The following is a 12,728-nucleotide window of genomic DNA, read 5'->3' as shown; positions in this document are numbered from 1 at the left end:
CTGGTCTTTTCTGTGCAAATGCTTAGAAATCTTCTATCTTGTTGAATTCCCAAACTTTCCCCTGGAAGTATATAGTTAGTTTTGATGGGTAAGTGATCTGTGGTTGTAGACCCAGTTCTCTTGCCTTTCTAAATATCATATGCCAAGCCTTGCAGTCTTTTAGCGTGGATGCTGCCAGATCCTGTGTGATCCTGATTGGTGCTCCTTGATATTTGAATTGTCTCTTTCTGGCTTCTTGTAAGATTTTTTCTTTTACTTGGAAGCTCTTTGAATTTGGCTATTATATTCCTGGGTGTTGTCGTTTCTGGGTCTAGTGTAGAGGGTGATCTATTGATCCTTTCAATGTCTATATTGCCCTCTTCTTGTACAACTTCAGGGCAATTTTGCTGAATGATTTCTTTTAGTATGGAGTCCAAGTTTTTATTAATTTCTGCTTTTTCTGGAACACCAATGGTTCTCAAATTGTCTCTTCTTGACCTGTTTTCTTGATCTGTCGATTTCTCATTGAGATATTTCATGTTTCCTTCTATTTTATCAGTCTTTTGACTTTGTTCTATTTGTTCTTGCTGTATTGAGAGATCATTAGCTTCTAATTGCTCAATTCTATCCTGTAGGGACTGGTTTTTGGTAATAATCTTTTGGTTTTCGGCTATAATCTTTTGGTTTTCCTTTTCAATCTGGTCATTTCTGGTCTTCAATTGACTTGCCTCACTTTCGAATTGTGAAATTCTGCCTTTTAAACTGTTATTTTCTTGCCAGATCTCTTCCGTCTTTCTCATCATCTCAGATTTGAACTCTTCAATAGCTTGTGACCAGTTTTCATTATTTTGGGAAGGTTTGGATGTGATTACTTGTTTGTTCTTCTCTGCTGTTTGCTCTGTTGTCTGAATTTTCTCTGTGTAAAAGTTGTTGAATGTTAAAATTTTTTTCTTGATGATCTTTCTCTTTTGAGGTTCTTGTCTCTGGCTTGCCATTGTTAGCCCTGCGCCATCTCAGGTTTATCCTCACACCCAGGGTTTGTTTGCGCTCTCTAGGCTCCTGAAGTCTCAGATCTCATTGTTCTCAGGGTCAAGCCTCCTGGTGGTCCCCTTGCTTGTTCAAAGTCTGCACATTCTTTAGCCTCTTGGAGTCTTAAGTCTTGCTGCTCTCAGAAACAGGCCCTGGTAGCTGCCAAGAACTTAATGGGTGCCCCAAGCTTGCTCTAGCTCTTGTGGGCTGGCTTTGGCACTGTAGGTGGTGTGGGGTGGGAGAGGGGGTTGCTCAGCTTGCATTTTAGTGAGAGCTGTTTCACCCCCTTATAGCATGGAAATACCCCAATTCGATGTACCTTCAATCCTGCGCTCTGTTGCAGCTTCTTTTTACTCTGCTGCCATCTTAACCAGCCCACATGGATTTTTTAAACATTTATCACTAATGTATTTTACATTAACTTTTATATGTATATGTTGCTTCCTCAGTAGAATATAAACTCATTGAAGGCAGGAATGTGCCAGGTTTGTATTTTTTTATTCCCCAGTACCCAGAACTGTTGGGCATATAGTAGAGCATTAGTATATGCCAGTTGATATATCATCAAATTGAGTTTGTGTTTGCTATGCGCATTGAAACCAATCATATCATTTTAAACTTTCAGTTCTTTGTTTTCTTGTGCTTCCTCAAACTATATGAAGGCTACTTAGCCCTACTTCATTGTCTCTTGGCTGTTTAGGAGTTAGGAGTACCACTTTATTGGTAATTTCTAGTCTCACCAATAAGTTGAAAATTCTCAAAATTTTGTGTTTTGGTTTATCTTAATTTCAAAGGTGACATTGCTATCCTTGTCTTAACTTGCTTTTGTAAAAAGACGGTGATAGGAGAACTAGAACTCTAAAGCAAAGAACACTATTCAACACTTAATTATCATTATATTAATGTATCCTTTCCCTTTTTAATGCTACAGAATCCAATTCCTGATGCAGCCATCTGGCTCCATGGAGTGAGATTGCAGCATCATGCACCATGCTGGTGATGTCACGGGCACCACGAAAGACAACGAGAGCATACAGCCGGCCTATTGGGGGTAGAGTAAGTGATTTAAAAAGAAGTCTTTGATTCAATGCAAAATAATTTCACGTGCCTAATAAAAGTGAAAAATTGTTGATTGTGATACTAGAATATTGCTTGAAGGCTGATTTTATAATTTTAGCCCATGACAGAGAGAAAGCAGAATTAAGATCTTGTCAGTAATTTAGCCTGGTATTTTCCCAAGCAATAAGAACACTGGGTCTGAAGTATAGAAACAATCCTCTGCTTTACTATATAATTCTAGGAGCTCTCATTTTAGGGTTGGAATTAACCTAGAATTCTTTACTTTGTTGTTTTTGGTTTTTTAAAAAAAAGATGTTTTGCTACTATATTAATATCTATGTGCCTTCATTTGTAATCCTACATCATTTCTTTTTATACATTTAAAGATATTATTCTTTAAAAAAAACGTTTACCATCTGTTTTAGACTCAATACTTGTGTGTTGATTCCAAGGCAGAAGAGTGCTAAGGGCTAGGCAATGGGGTTTAAGTGACTTGCCTAGGATCACATAGCTAAGAAGGGTCTGATCCAGATTTGAACCCAGGACTTCGCATCTCTAGGCCTGGCTCTCAATCCACTGAGCCACCCAGTTGCCTCCATGACTACCGTAATTTAGAAAGAATATTGACAGACTGATCAATGACCAGACTAAGGCAATGGAGTGAAAGATGTGGAAATCACATCATTGGAGGATTATTTAAAGGAGCTAATGTTTTGCCTGGAGATTTGAAAGCTGAAGTAGAAGGGAATAATAAATCTTCTTTAAGACTTTAAAGGGCTCTCTGGATTAGAATCTTTATCTTTGGCCTCCAAGGAACAACTAGGAGCAATGGGTAGCATATGGAAAGAGTTAAATAAATTATTTAAACTAAGGAAAAGCTATCTTTCAGAGCTCTCCACAAATGAAATGGACTGCTTGGGAAGGAAGTGGGTTACTCTTCTTCAGAGGTCTTCAAGCAAAGGCTGGACCACTATTTGTGGGTTACCATATATTCTTCTTCTTGTTAGGCATTCTTATTCAAATTTGGATGAGGCTAGATTTTCTCTAAGATCCCTTCCAAATCCATGATGCTATTGATTAGCATCTTGGCATCATGCACAGGAACTTTGAGAAAATCAAAGAAAGGATGTTACAAGTGAAATTCTACTGTCCTCTATCCTCCTATTGAACTATAAGGCAATCAAATATTTTGTGGTTGTGGAATTATGCCATATTGCCAAGCTATGAGACCTGGAAATTAAGCAGCTAATGGCTTATCTCCTTGTTGTGAATGAGCAAGTTAAAACCTATGCTTTGAATTGATTACAGGAAAGATAAAAAGATATCACATTCCTTTGAGGTCCTAGTTCCTGTTCAAAAAATAAATCCTTGGGTTGTTTGGGAGCTTAGGTAAAGTTTCTTATGCTAATGGTTCACAAATCAGAGGTTAGAAGGGGTGAGAAGAGTTAAAGAGAAGTTGTTACTTGTCCATATATAGAATTCCAGAATCTTGGTATTTGAAAAATCATTGTTTTGCCTTCAGTCAACGCATGAATTCAGACTTTGTTGGCTAAGGAGATTACACAGTGACTAATTTCAGACCTGGAGTCAGGAAGACTCCTCCTCCTGAGGTGTCTGGCCTCAGACACTTGCTAGTTGTGTGACCTGGGCAAGTCATGTAACCATGTTTGCCTCAGTTTTCTCATCTGTAAAATGAGCTGGAGAAGCAAGTATTAAACAACTACAATATCTGTACCAACATAATCCCAAATGGGTCACAAAGAGTCAGACAATAATGAAAAACAACTGAACAAAAATTTCTTTTCTGCAAGGCAATCAACACCTAATCTAATAGACTTTCCCAGGATTATAAATGTGATGGTGATAGAGGCCAGAGAAATAAATATTTGTGTTGGCAGCTTGCCAGTGTGACTAAATTTAGAGAGTTATATTTAGTTCTTAGCATCCTAGGTTAGGAAAAATGGTGATAACCTTGAGAGTGACAAGAGGAACATGACCAGGATTAGTCAATGAGCATTTAGTAAGCACTTATAATGTGCCAGGAATTATGCTGGGGATATAAAGCAAAGGATACAAAGTTCTGGGGATAAAAAGCAAAAAACAGAACACATCCTTCCCTTAAGGAACTTATTATCTAAAGCAGTGATTACCAAAGTGGGCACTACCGCCTCCTGGTGGATGCTGCAGAGATCCAGTGGGGCAGTGATGGCCACAGGTGCATTTATCTTTCCTATTAATTGCTATTAAAATTAAAAAAAATTAATTTCCAGGGGGCTAAATAATATTTTTTTTCTGGAAAGGGGGCAGTAGGCCAAAAAAGTTTGGGAACCACTGATCTAAAGGAAGGAACAACACATACATAAATAGGCACATACATATGCATATAGAGTAGATGGAAGGTAACCTTAGAAAGGAAGGCGCCTGGAGAAGGGAGGGACTGGAAAAGCCTAATTGAAAGACATTTAATTTGTGCCATAGTGTTATCACTTGAAGATAGTTCCTTGGAGTCAAATCAGGAAAGTATGGGTTTTTGGTCTTTCTATTTGGAATTAGAAATTGCCTTATTATATGAGACCTTCTCTTCTATCATAATAATATATTCATAGTAGTTTATAATATACATACATCTTTCCATATGTAAATATATCTATATCACATATTACAAGTATAGCTCTCTATAGAGAGATAGATGATAAATTGGATATAACATATCATAAGATTAAAAACAAGCAAAGGTTTAACCTTAGAAAAGATTGCGCATTAGGCATGCTATGATAGCCAGAATTATAAATTTAATGATGTACTTAAAATATTTTTATGTCATTGATATAGATCCTTGTTCTGTATTTTTAGCTTACAAAAATTGTCTATAGATGATTTTGTCAATGGCAGAAAGTTGGTAGGGTAACCCCCCCAAAAAAAACATCATCCCTTATGTCAATCTGATGATGAATTTCTCAGGGACCTAGGCTTGTCTTCAGATGACAGACATCGAAAACATTACTAAATATATACTTGAAGCCTTTCCAGCTTTGTAAGGCTTGCCAAATCCTGAACTGTGTTGATATAATCTTCAAGAACCTATGACAACAACAAAAAAAAATCAGGTCTAAATAATTGGAGAAGTAGTAATTGTTCATGGATGGGCAGAGCTAATATAATTGAAATGACAATCCTACCTAAACTAATCTACTTACTGAATACCATCCCAATCAAATTACCAAAAATTTATTTTATTCGAGTAGAAAAAATAATACAATATTCATTTGGAAAAATAAAGGAACAAGAATAGCAAAACATTAAAAATGTAAAAAAAGGAGGTCTAGCATTATCAGCATTAAATTATATTATAAAGAAGTAATTATCAAAACTATCTGGTGCTGGCTAAGAGATAGAAATTTAGGCCAGTGAAACAGAAGAGATATAGAAAAAAACAGTAGTAAAATATTATAGTAACCTTATATTTGACAAATATATAGATCTAGATTGCCTTTTGGGATAAGAAATCACTATATGGGAAAAATTGCTAGGATTACTAGAAAAGAGTTTGGAAGAAACCAGATTCATGCCAATACATTACATCATCCACTAAAATAAGATCAAAATGGAATATGTGGTCTAGACATAAAAGGAGATATCATAAGCAAATGAAAAGAATAAGGAACATATTGCCTATCAGATTTGCAGATAGGAGAGTAATTTATGAGTCAACAGGAGATGGAGAACATTGTGAAATGTAAAATGGATAATTTTGAGTACATAAAATTGAAAACTTTTGTGCAAATAAAACCAATGTTGGTTATATTAGAAAAAAAGAAGAAAATTGGAAAATTTTTCCATAATCTGTTGGTTAGAGGTATCATATGAAAAATGTGTAGATAACTTTGTCAAATTTGTGGGAATAAAGTCCTCCCCCAATTGACAAATAGGCAAAAGAAATGAACAGTTTTTGGATGAAGAAATCAAAGCCATCTTTAAGTATATGAAAAATGCTCTGAATCACTACTATTAAGGGAAATTCAAATCAAAACAATTCTGAGGTATCATCTTACATCCATCAGATTGGCTAAAATGACAAAAGGGCAAAATGAGAAATATTAGAGAGCATGTGAAAAAGTGAAGACATTAATATGCTGTTGGTGGAACTGTGAATTGATCCAACCATTTTGCATAGCAATTCGGAATTATACCCCAAAAGCTATAAAACTTTGTATATCCTTAGGTCCAGCAATACTATTGTTGGGTCTATTTCCCAAGGATATCAGAGGAAAAGATAAAAAAAACTTATATGTTCCAAAAGATTTATAGCTATTCTCTTTGTGGTGGTAAAGAATGGGAAGTGGAGGAGATGCCCATCAATTGGGGAGTGGCTACATAAATTGTAGTACATTATTGTGATGGAATACTATGTGCTGTAAGAAATGATGAGCAAATTAATTTTTTTAAAAACTTAGAAAAAACTATATGAAATAATGAAGGGTGAAATGAGTAGAACCAAGAAGACATTATATACAGTGACAGATTTAGTATTTGAAGAAAAACTTGTGAATGATCACTTTCAGAGAATGAACTGAGAAGTGGAAATATGGAAGACATAATCTGTACTTTTTGCCATATGCCTTCTATGACATAGGGAGGGGAGGGAGAGGCTGAATAAAAAATAAAAATTAATAATTAATGAGCAAAATTTTTAAAAGTAACCTATGACAAGTCATCAGAAGACAACATGAGTGGAACATTTTCCTTCTAAATGAAAATGCTAAAATAGAGATATGAGACAGAGTTTGGGTGAGTATTTCAGACTAGAGATAGATTTGTTATTGTTTCAATATAAATTATGTTAAAGTCACAAGAGAAATCTTTAAGGGGATTCATTTAATTCAATTCAAATGAATAAGCATTTATTAAATGCCTAGTGTGTGCAAGACACTGTACATTGACAATACAAAGGCTTAATCAAATCCCACTTCTGCCTTCAAGAAGCTTATATTCACTAGAGAGGAACAAAACATACCCAGAGGAAAAAAATTAAAAATATATATCTTTCTTCTCTTTTTTCCAAAACTTAGACTCCTTCCTATTATTGGGAATGGAAGATATAGGGAAGAGGAAAGATCTTACATAGGAGACCGCAATTAAGCTAAGCATTGAAGGCATCTAGGGAATAACTGAAAGTAAGGAGGGAAGTACATTCCAAACACAAGGGAAAATATAAGGTATTTTACATAACAGAGACAATATAAATTTAATGAAAGGCTTTGTTTTTTGTTTGTTAAAAAAATAATGAAAAAAGACAAAAAATGCATTATCCAGAGATATGATTCTAAAGAATAATTCTCCATTACTTGGGAGTTTGGCAGAGCCATTAATTAGAAACACAAATGAGAAAAATTTTAGATAAAATATATGCTTTGGAGGAAGTAGGTATGTTTTAAAATTTTGAAATAGAATTCGATCATAATAAAGTCAGGACTTGATCAATGATACATGTAAAACCCAGTGGAATTGTGTGTTGGCTAAGAGGAGTTAGGGAGGTTTGGGGGAGAGGGAAAGAACACAAAATATGTAACTAGGAGAAAATATTCAAAATTTAAAAAATTTTAAAAAAAATAAAGTCAGGAAATCCCAAATGCCATAACACTCTGAAAATGAAAACATACCTAGATCTAACTTTGCAAGCCTCAAGGAAGCAGAATCAGGCCTTTGAATTATGAGCATGGGATAGAGCCTAGCTGACATTTATGCCTGACTAGGTGCAACAAGCTATAGGAATTATGACCAGCAGGTCACTTAGTGACAAGAAATGTGGCTATATACTATATCCATGGAAGTTTGTGGTTTCTGTTCATTAAAAAAAATTGGACCCAATCCATGGCATTATAGAAAAGTATTAAAAAACAACAATCTGAGTTCTTTAACGTGACCCAATTTAACTAAAATCGATAGACGTAATTTGGAGAAGCCCATTAACTGGCTATAATTAATGAACCCATTTATCTGCTCAATTTGGGTGGATTTCTAAAGAGTATATTTTTCTAACTGAATTTTATTGATTGCAAGTTGAGCTGAGTTGGTTTGCTTTTACAGTAGATTTATAAAGATGGTGAGAGATCCTTTTTTCTTCCCAAATATCAATCCAGACATTATTGTATATTTTTTTATTTCAAGACATTGGTGCTCAAACTGGTCTTTGCTTATAAAACTACTTTGCTTAAGCTTTCACATTTTAAAATGAAATATAGTTTACAGAAGTAAAATTTTCAGATCCCCAGAAAATGAGATTTCAATGGTGGGCTTTTTTTTTTAAACCCTTGTACTTTCGGTGTATTGTCTCATAGGTGGAAGATTGGTAAGGGTGGGCAATGGGGGTCAAGTGACTTGCCCAGTGTCACACAGCTGGGAAGTGGCTGAGGCCGGGTTTGAACCTAGGACCTCCTGTCTCTAGGCCTGACTCTCACTCCACTGAGCTACCCAGCTGCCCTAGTGGTGGGCTTTTTTAAAGATCACTTTCAGATTATTTGATGCAACTTACAATATGACATTATTAGAGATTGATTGTCAAACTAGAGTTAATCCAGAGGGAGAAAGTCAGGATGGTATCTGAAGAAAGCAGAGATGTTTAGCTTGGGGATGAAAATACCAAGGCAGGGCAAGAGAATTCTCAGCTGGAAAGATCTACATCAGTGATTCCCAAAATGGGCGCCACCAACCCCTGGTGGGTGCTGCAGCAATCTGGGGGGGGGGTGGCAGTGATGGCCACAGGTGCATTTATCTTTCCTATTCATTGCTATTAAAATTTAAAAAAATTAATTTCCAGGGGGCTAAGTAATATTTTTCTGGAAAGGGGGCAGTAGGCCAAAAAAGTTTGGGAACCACTGATCTACATGAACTGATGTAGCATGAAATAAGCAGAACTGAGAAAACTCGTACACAGAAACAGCAATATTGTATGATGATCAATTATGAAAACTTGGCAACTCTCAGCAATATGATGATCTGGGACAGTTCTGAAGGACCTATGACAAAGAGTTCTGCCCACTTCCAGAGAAAGAACTTTGGAAGTCAGATGCAAATCAAAACATACTATCTTTCATATTAGTTTATTTATAGTTTTCTTTTGGAGTTTTGTTTTTATATGAGTATTATTTTATGACAATGACCAATATGACATATGTTTTGCATGATAATAGATGTATAACCCAAATCAACTTGCTATTATCTGAGAGGAGGGAAGGAAATGAGAGAGAAAGATAATTTGGATCCTATTTTGGGAAACATTGAAAATTGTTATTATAATAATTGAGTCAATAAAATATCTTTGAATTAAAAAAGAATTCTCAGAATTCAAAGGATGTTATTTTAAAGATAAAGTAGGCTTAATATGTTTGATCCCAAAGGTGAGAACCAGGGACAAAAGATGGAAACTATGGGAAGGGAGATTTCAATTCAGTAAAAGAGGATTAGAAGGAGTAACAAGACCAAGACTGAAAACTGTAGAGAACCAGAGGGAATACTTTTGAATTATGAGCATGGATTGGAGTCTGGTAGACATTTATGCTTGAATAATTGCAATAAACTATAGGAATTATGTCTAGTTGGTTCTTCACAAAGTCCTACTCAGATACTTCATTTTGTGCATGGTCACTACCTTGAGTTTATCCTTAAATGATCTAGAAATGGTCACTTTAATTGAGGTTTTAGTTAAACCCTGTGTAAACTCCCTGAAATTGATTTTTTACTGTTTTCTTAGAGATTACTACTCATTATCTTCTATGTTCTAGAAAATCTTATAAATATGTTTATAATCTTAATTGATTATCCTTGGCTTTTATGTCTTTCTGGATTGGGGCTATATGAAGGCTGCTGAAGCAGGAGCTGTGGAGTACTTAGAGTTTGGTCAGACACTGAAGACACCAAGGTTATTCACAGCATCAGGGCCATACCCAGTCATCCTTACTTTGTCTTACCACTGGACTTTAATGACACTGGAAGAGAGAGCAAGGCTGACAATTTTCTGCAACTCTGCTTCTCTTGAATCCAGTTCACTTTCAAGTCACGTTTTCACCCTGTGATGCCATTGGTCTTTTTGAAAATGAAGGATGAACAACAACATCTTTTTGATTTGCAAAAGAGACCAAGCGTATTGGCAGTTCATCCTGCAGTCAACTATCAAATTGATCTTCCTAAACCACAGTCAACTCTCCATTTGATTAAATTCAGAAGTTTCTTGTTACATCCAGGATCTAAGATAAAATCCTGGGGTAAGTAGGTAGTTCAGTGGATTGAAAGCCAGTTAGAGAAATGGACAATCCTGAGTTCAAATCCATTCCCAGACACTTCCTAGCTGTGCGACCCTGGGCAAGTCACTTAACCTCCATTTCCTAGCCCTTACCGCTCTTCTGTCTTGGAACTAATACTTAGTATTGATTCTAAGACTTAACGTAAAAAAAAATAACATCCTGTTTGGTTTTTAAGGACTTTCAAAACTTGATCCCTTCCTACCTTTTCTGTCTTTTTACACTTAGTTCCCTCTATAAGGAATGCAATCCAGTGATACTGAAGTCTTTAGCTGTTCGTTCTCCCTGACATGTAATTAGCATTTAGTAAATGACTAGCTCCCTCTTCCTCCCTCTCCCTTCCTCTCCCTCCCTACCCCTCTCCCATCCTATGGACAAAAATATTGGTATTAGATCTTTTTGTGGTGACAAGAAACTGGAAACTATGTAAATGCCCATTATCTGGCTGTAGCTGAACAAAAGGTGATATATGATCGTAATGGAATACTATTGTGCTGTAAGAAATGATGAAGTTCATGGTTTCAGAGATGTCTGGGAAGACTTGTATGAACAGATGAAGAGTGTAGTAAGCAAAACCAGAGGGATTTTACTCTACTTTATAAAATTCAACAATTTTGAAGACTGGATGGACACTGATGAAGAATGAAATGAACACAACTAGGAGAACATAATAATATATGTTAATAAAAACAATAACAACATAATAAAGACAAAAACAAATTTGAAAGCTGTAAGAACTATGATCAGTGTAATGAGCAAGCAAGATTCCAGAGAAACAGTGATGAAGAACACTATTCAAATTGAACCACATGGTTTTCGAATATGACCAATGAGAAATTTTCTTTTCTTTTACTATGCATATTTGTTACAAGGGATTCCCCACTTTTTCCAGTGGGGTAGAGTGGGGGCACAACGGAAAATAGATTCCTGTTAATTAAAAAATAAAACTTTAAAAGTGGAAAATATTGTTTTTAAGTGTAAAAAATCCAAATACAATCTTCATTTCCCAAATATATATACTTCTTTTGTGGAGAAAGTATTTTATAAAAAAAGTAATATATAAATATGAACATTTTCATTCATCAGATTATTAAATTACTGTATTTTAGTGCCTTTAACTAAGTGATCATATAGAGGGAAACACAAGTTGTGAGGCCCTCTATGTAATTATGGTAACTTCTGCCATTCCTGTATTTTTCAACCTATTTACTGATTGTGTGCTTTTTTTTTGTTCACATTTTTCCGTAGTTCAACTGAAGAGGATGTACCTGATATACCAATGTTCTTCCTCAAGACGTTTTTAATATCTTGTTGAGATTCTATCTTATATCCCTTGTAGCCATTATGACCAATGTACCTTGTCTTATGGTCATACTTTCACTTGGTGATACACTTATTCAACAGTTGTGGCAATCTTCTTTAGACTGTGCTTTAGAGTAAAGGTGCTATCAATATCAAGTGTATGAATTCCAATATCTTGGGAATAATGAAGCATCATGTATCAGTAATTGTTTTGCTTGTGGAAGAAGGAGCAAACTGTGTTTCATTTTAAATGGGGGACATTTTGGACCTTCATTCTGGATGCTGATTACTGAATTATATGAATATAATTACAAAACACTTTTCACACAAATAAAGTTAAATCTAAACAATTGGAAGAATTCAGAGTTGGAAGGGATATTAGATAGAATCTGTTGCTGTTCAGGCCTATCGGCCATGTCTAGCTCTTTCTGACCTCCTCATTGGGGTTTTCTTGGCAGAGATATTGGAGTGATTTGTCATTTCTTTCTCGAGACTGTTTTACAGATGAGGAAATGGAAGCAAACAAGGATAAGTGATTCTCTCAGGGTCATGCAGCTAGTTAGTGTCTGAGACCAGATTTGGACTCAGGTCTTCCTGACTCTGGGCCAGGATGTACCATTTAGCTGCCCCACACGTTATCTAGTCCAACCGAATCATTTTACAAATGAATGAACAAATGAATGAATGAAAAAGCATGTACTCTGTGCCAAGCTCTGAGCAAAATACTAGAGATATATACAAGGGAATTATATTCTAATAAGGGCAGACAAATCTTATAGTGGCTAGCGAGGAGAAAACTTTGTTCTGTTAAAAAAAGAAAAGCAGTTAGGATAGTGAGTGGGGACATAGGAGAGTATAGCTCAGTTGACTTGATCATGATTTTAAGAACTGAAGAAATTGTGGGAAGGGACAAGTCAATACAAACAGTGATAAAGTTGTTGTTGAGATGTCTTAAAAGTAAGGAGTGGAGTGAAGCATGACTGACATTCACCAATCAGAACAGTGGAGTCCTATGTATAAATTAGAGAGATAAAAGTATTTAAAATTTCCAAGCTATGGTCT

General features: G+C 35.5%; 1 protein-coding gene across 1 annotated transcript in view; it reads left to right on the top strand.

Moving 5' to 3' along the window:
* IL15 (interleukin 15) overlaps window positions 1-12,728 on the top strand; it is a 180,388-nt gene that overhangs the window by 96,675 nt on the left and 70,985 nt on the right. Inside the window, exon 2 of the mRNA XM_044680656.1 lies at window positions 1,940-2,064. Coding sequence (XP_044536591.1) covers window positions 1,999-2,064 — 66 coding nt within the window. The 5' untranslated portion in view covers window positions 1,940-1,998. The remainder of the gene's footprint in view (window positions 1-1,939; window positions 2,065-12,728) is intronic.

Source organism: Gracilinanus agilis, chromosome 6, assembly GCF_016433145.1.
Source record: "Gracilinanus agilis isolate LMUSP501 chromosome 6, AgileGrace, whole genome shotgun sequence".
Classification (NCBI taxonomy): Eukaryota; Metazoa; Chordata; class Mammalia; order Didelphimorphia; family Didelphidae; genus Gracilinanus; species Gracilinanus agilis.
This window is presented reverse-complemented; position numbering and strand designations above follow the sequence as displayed.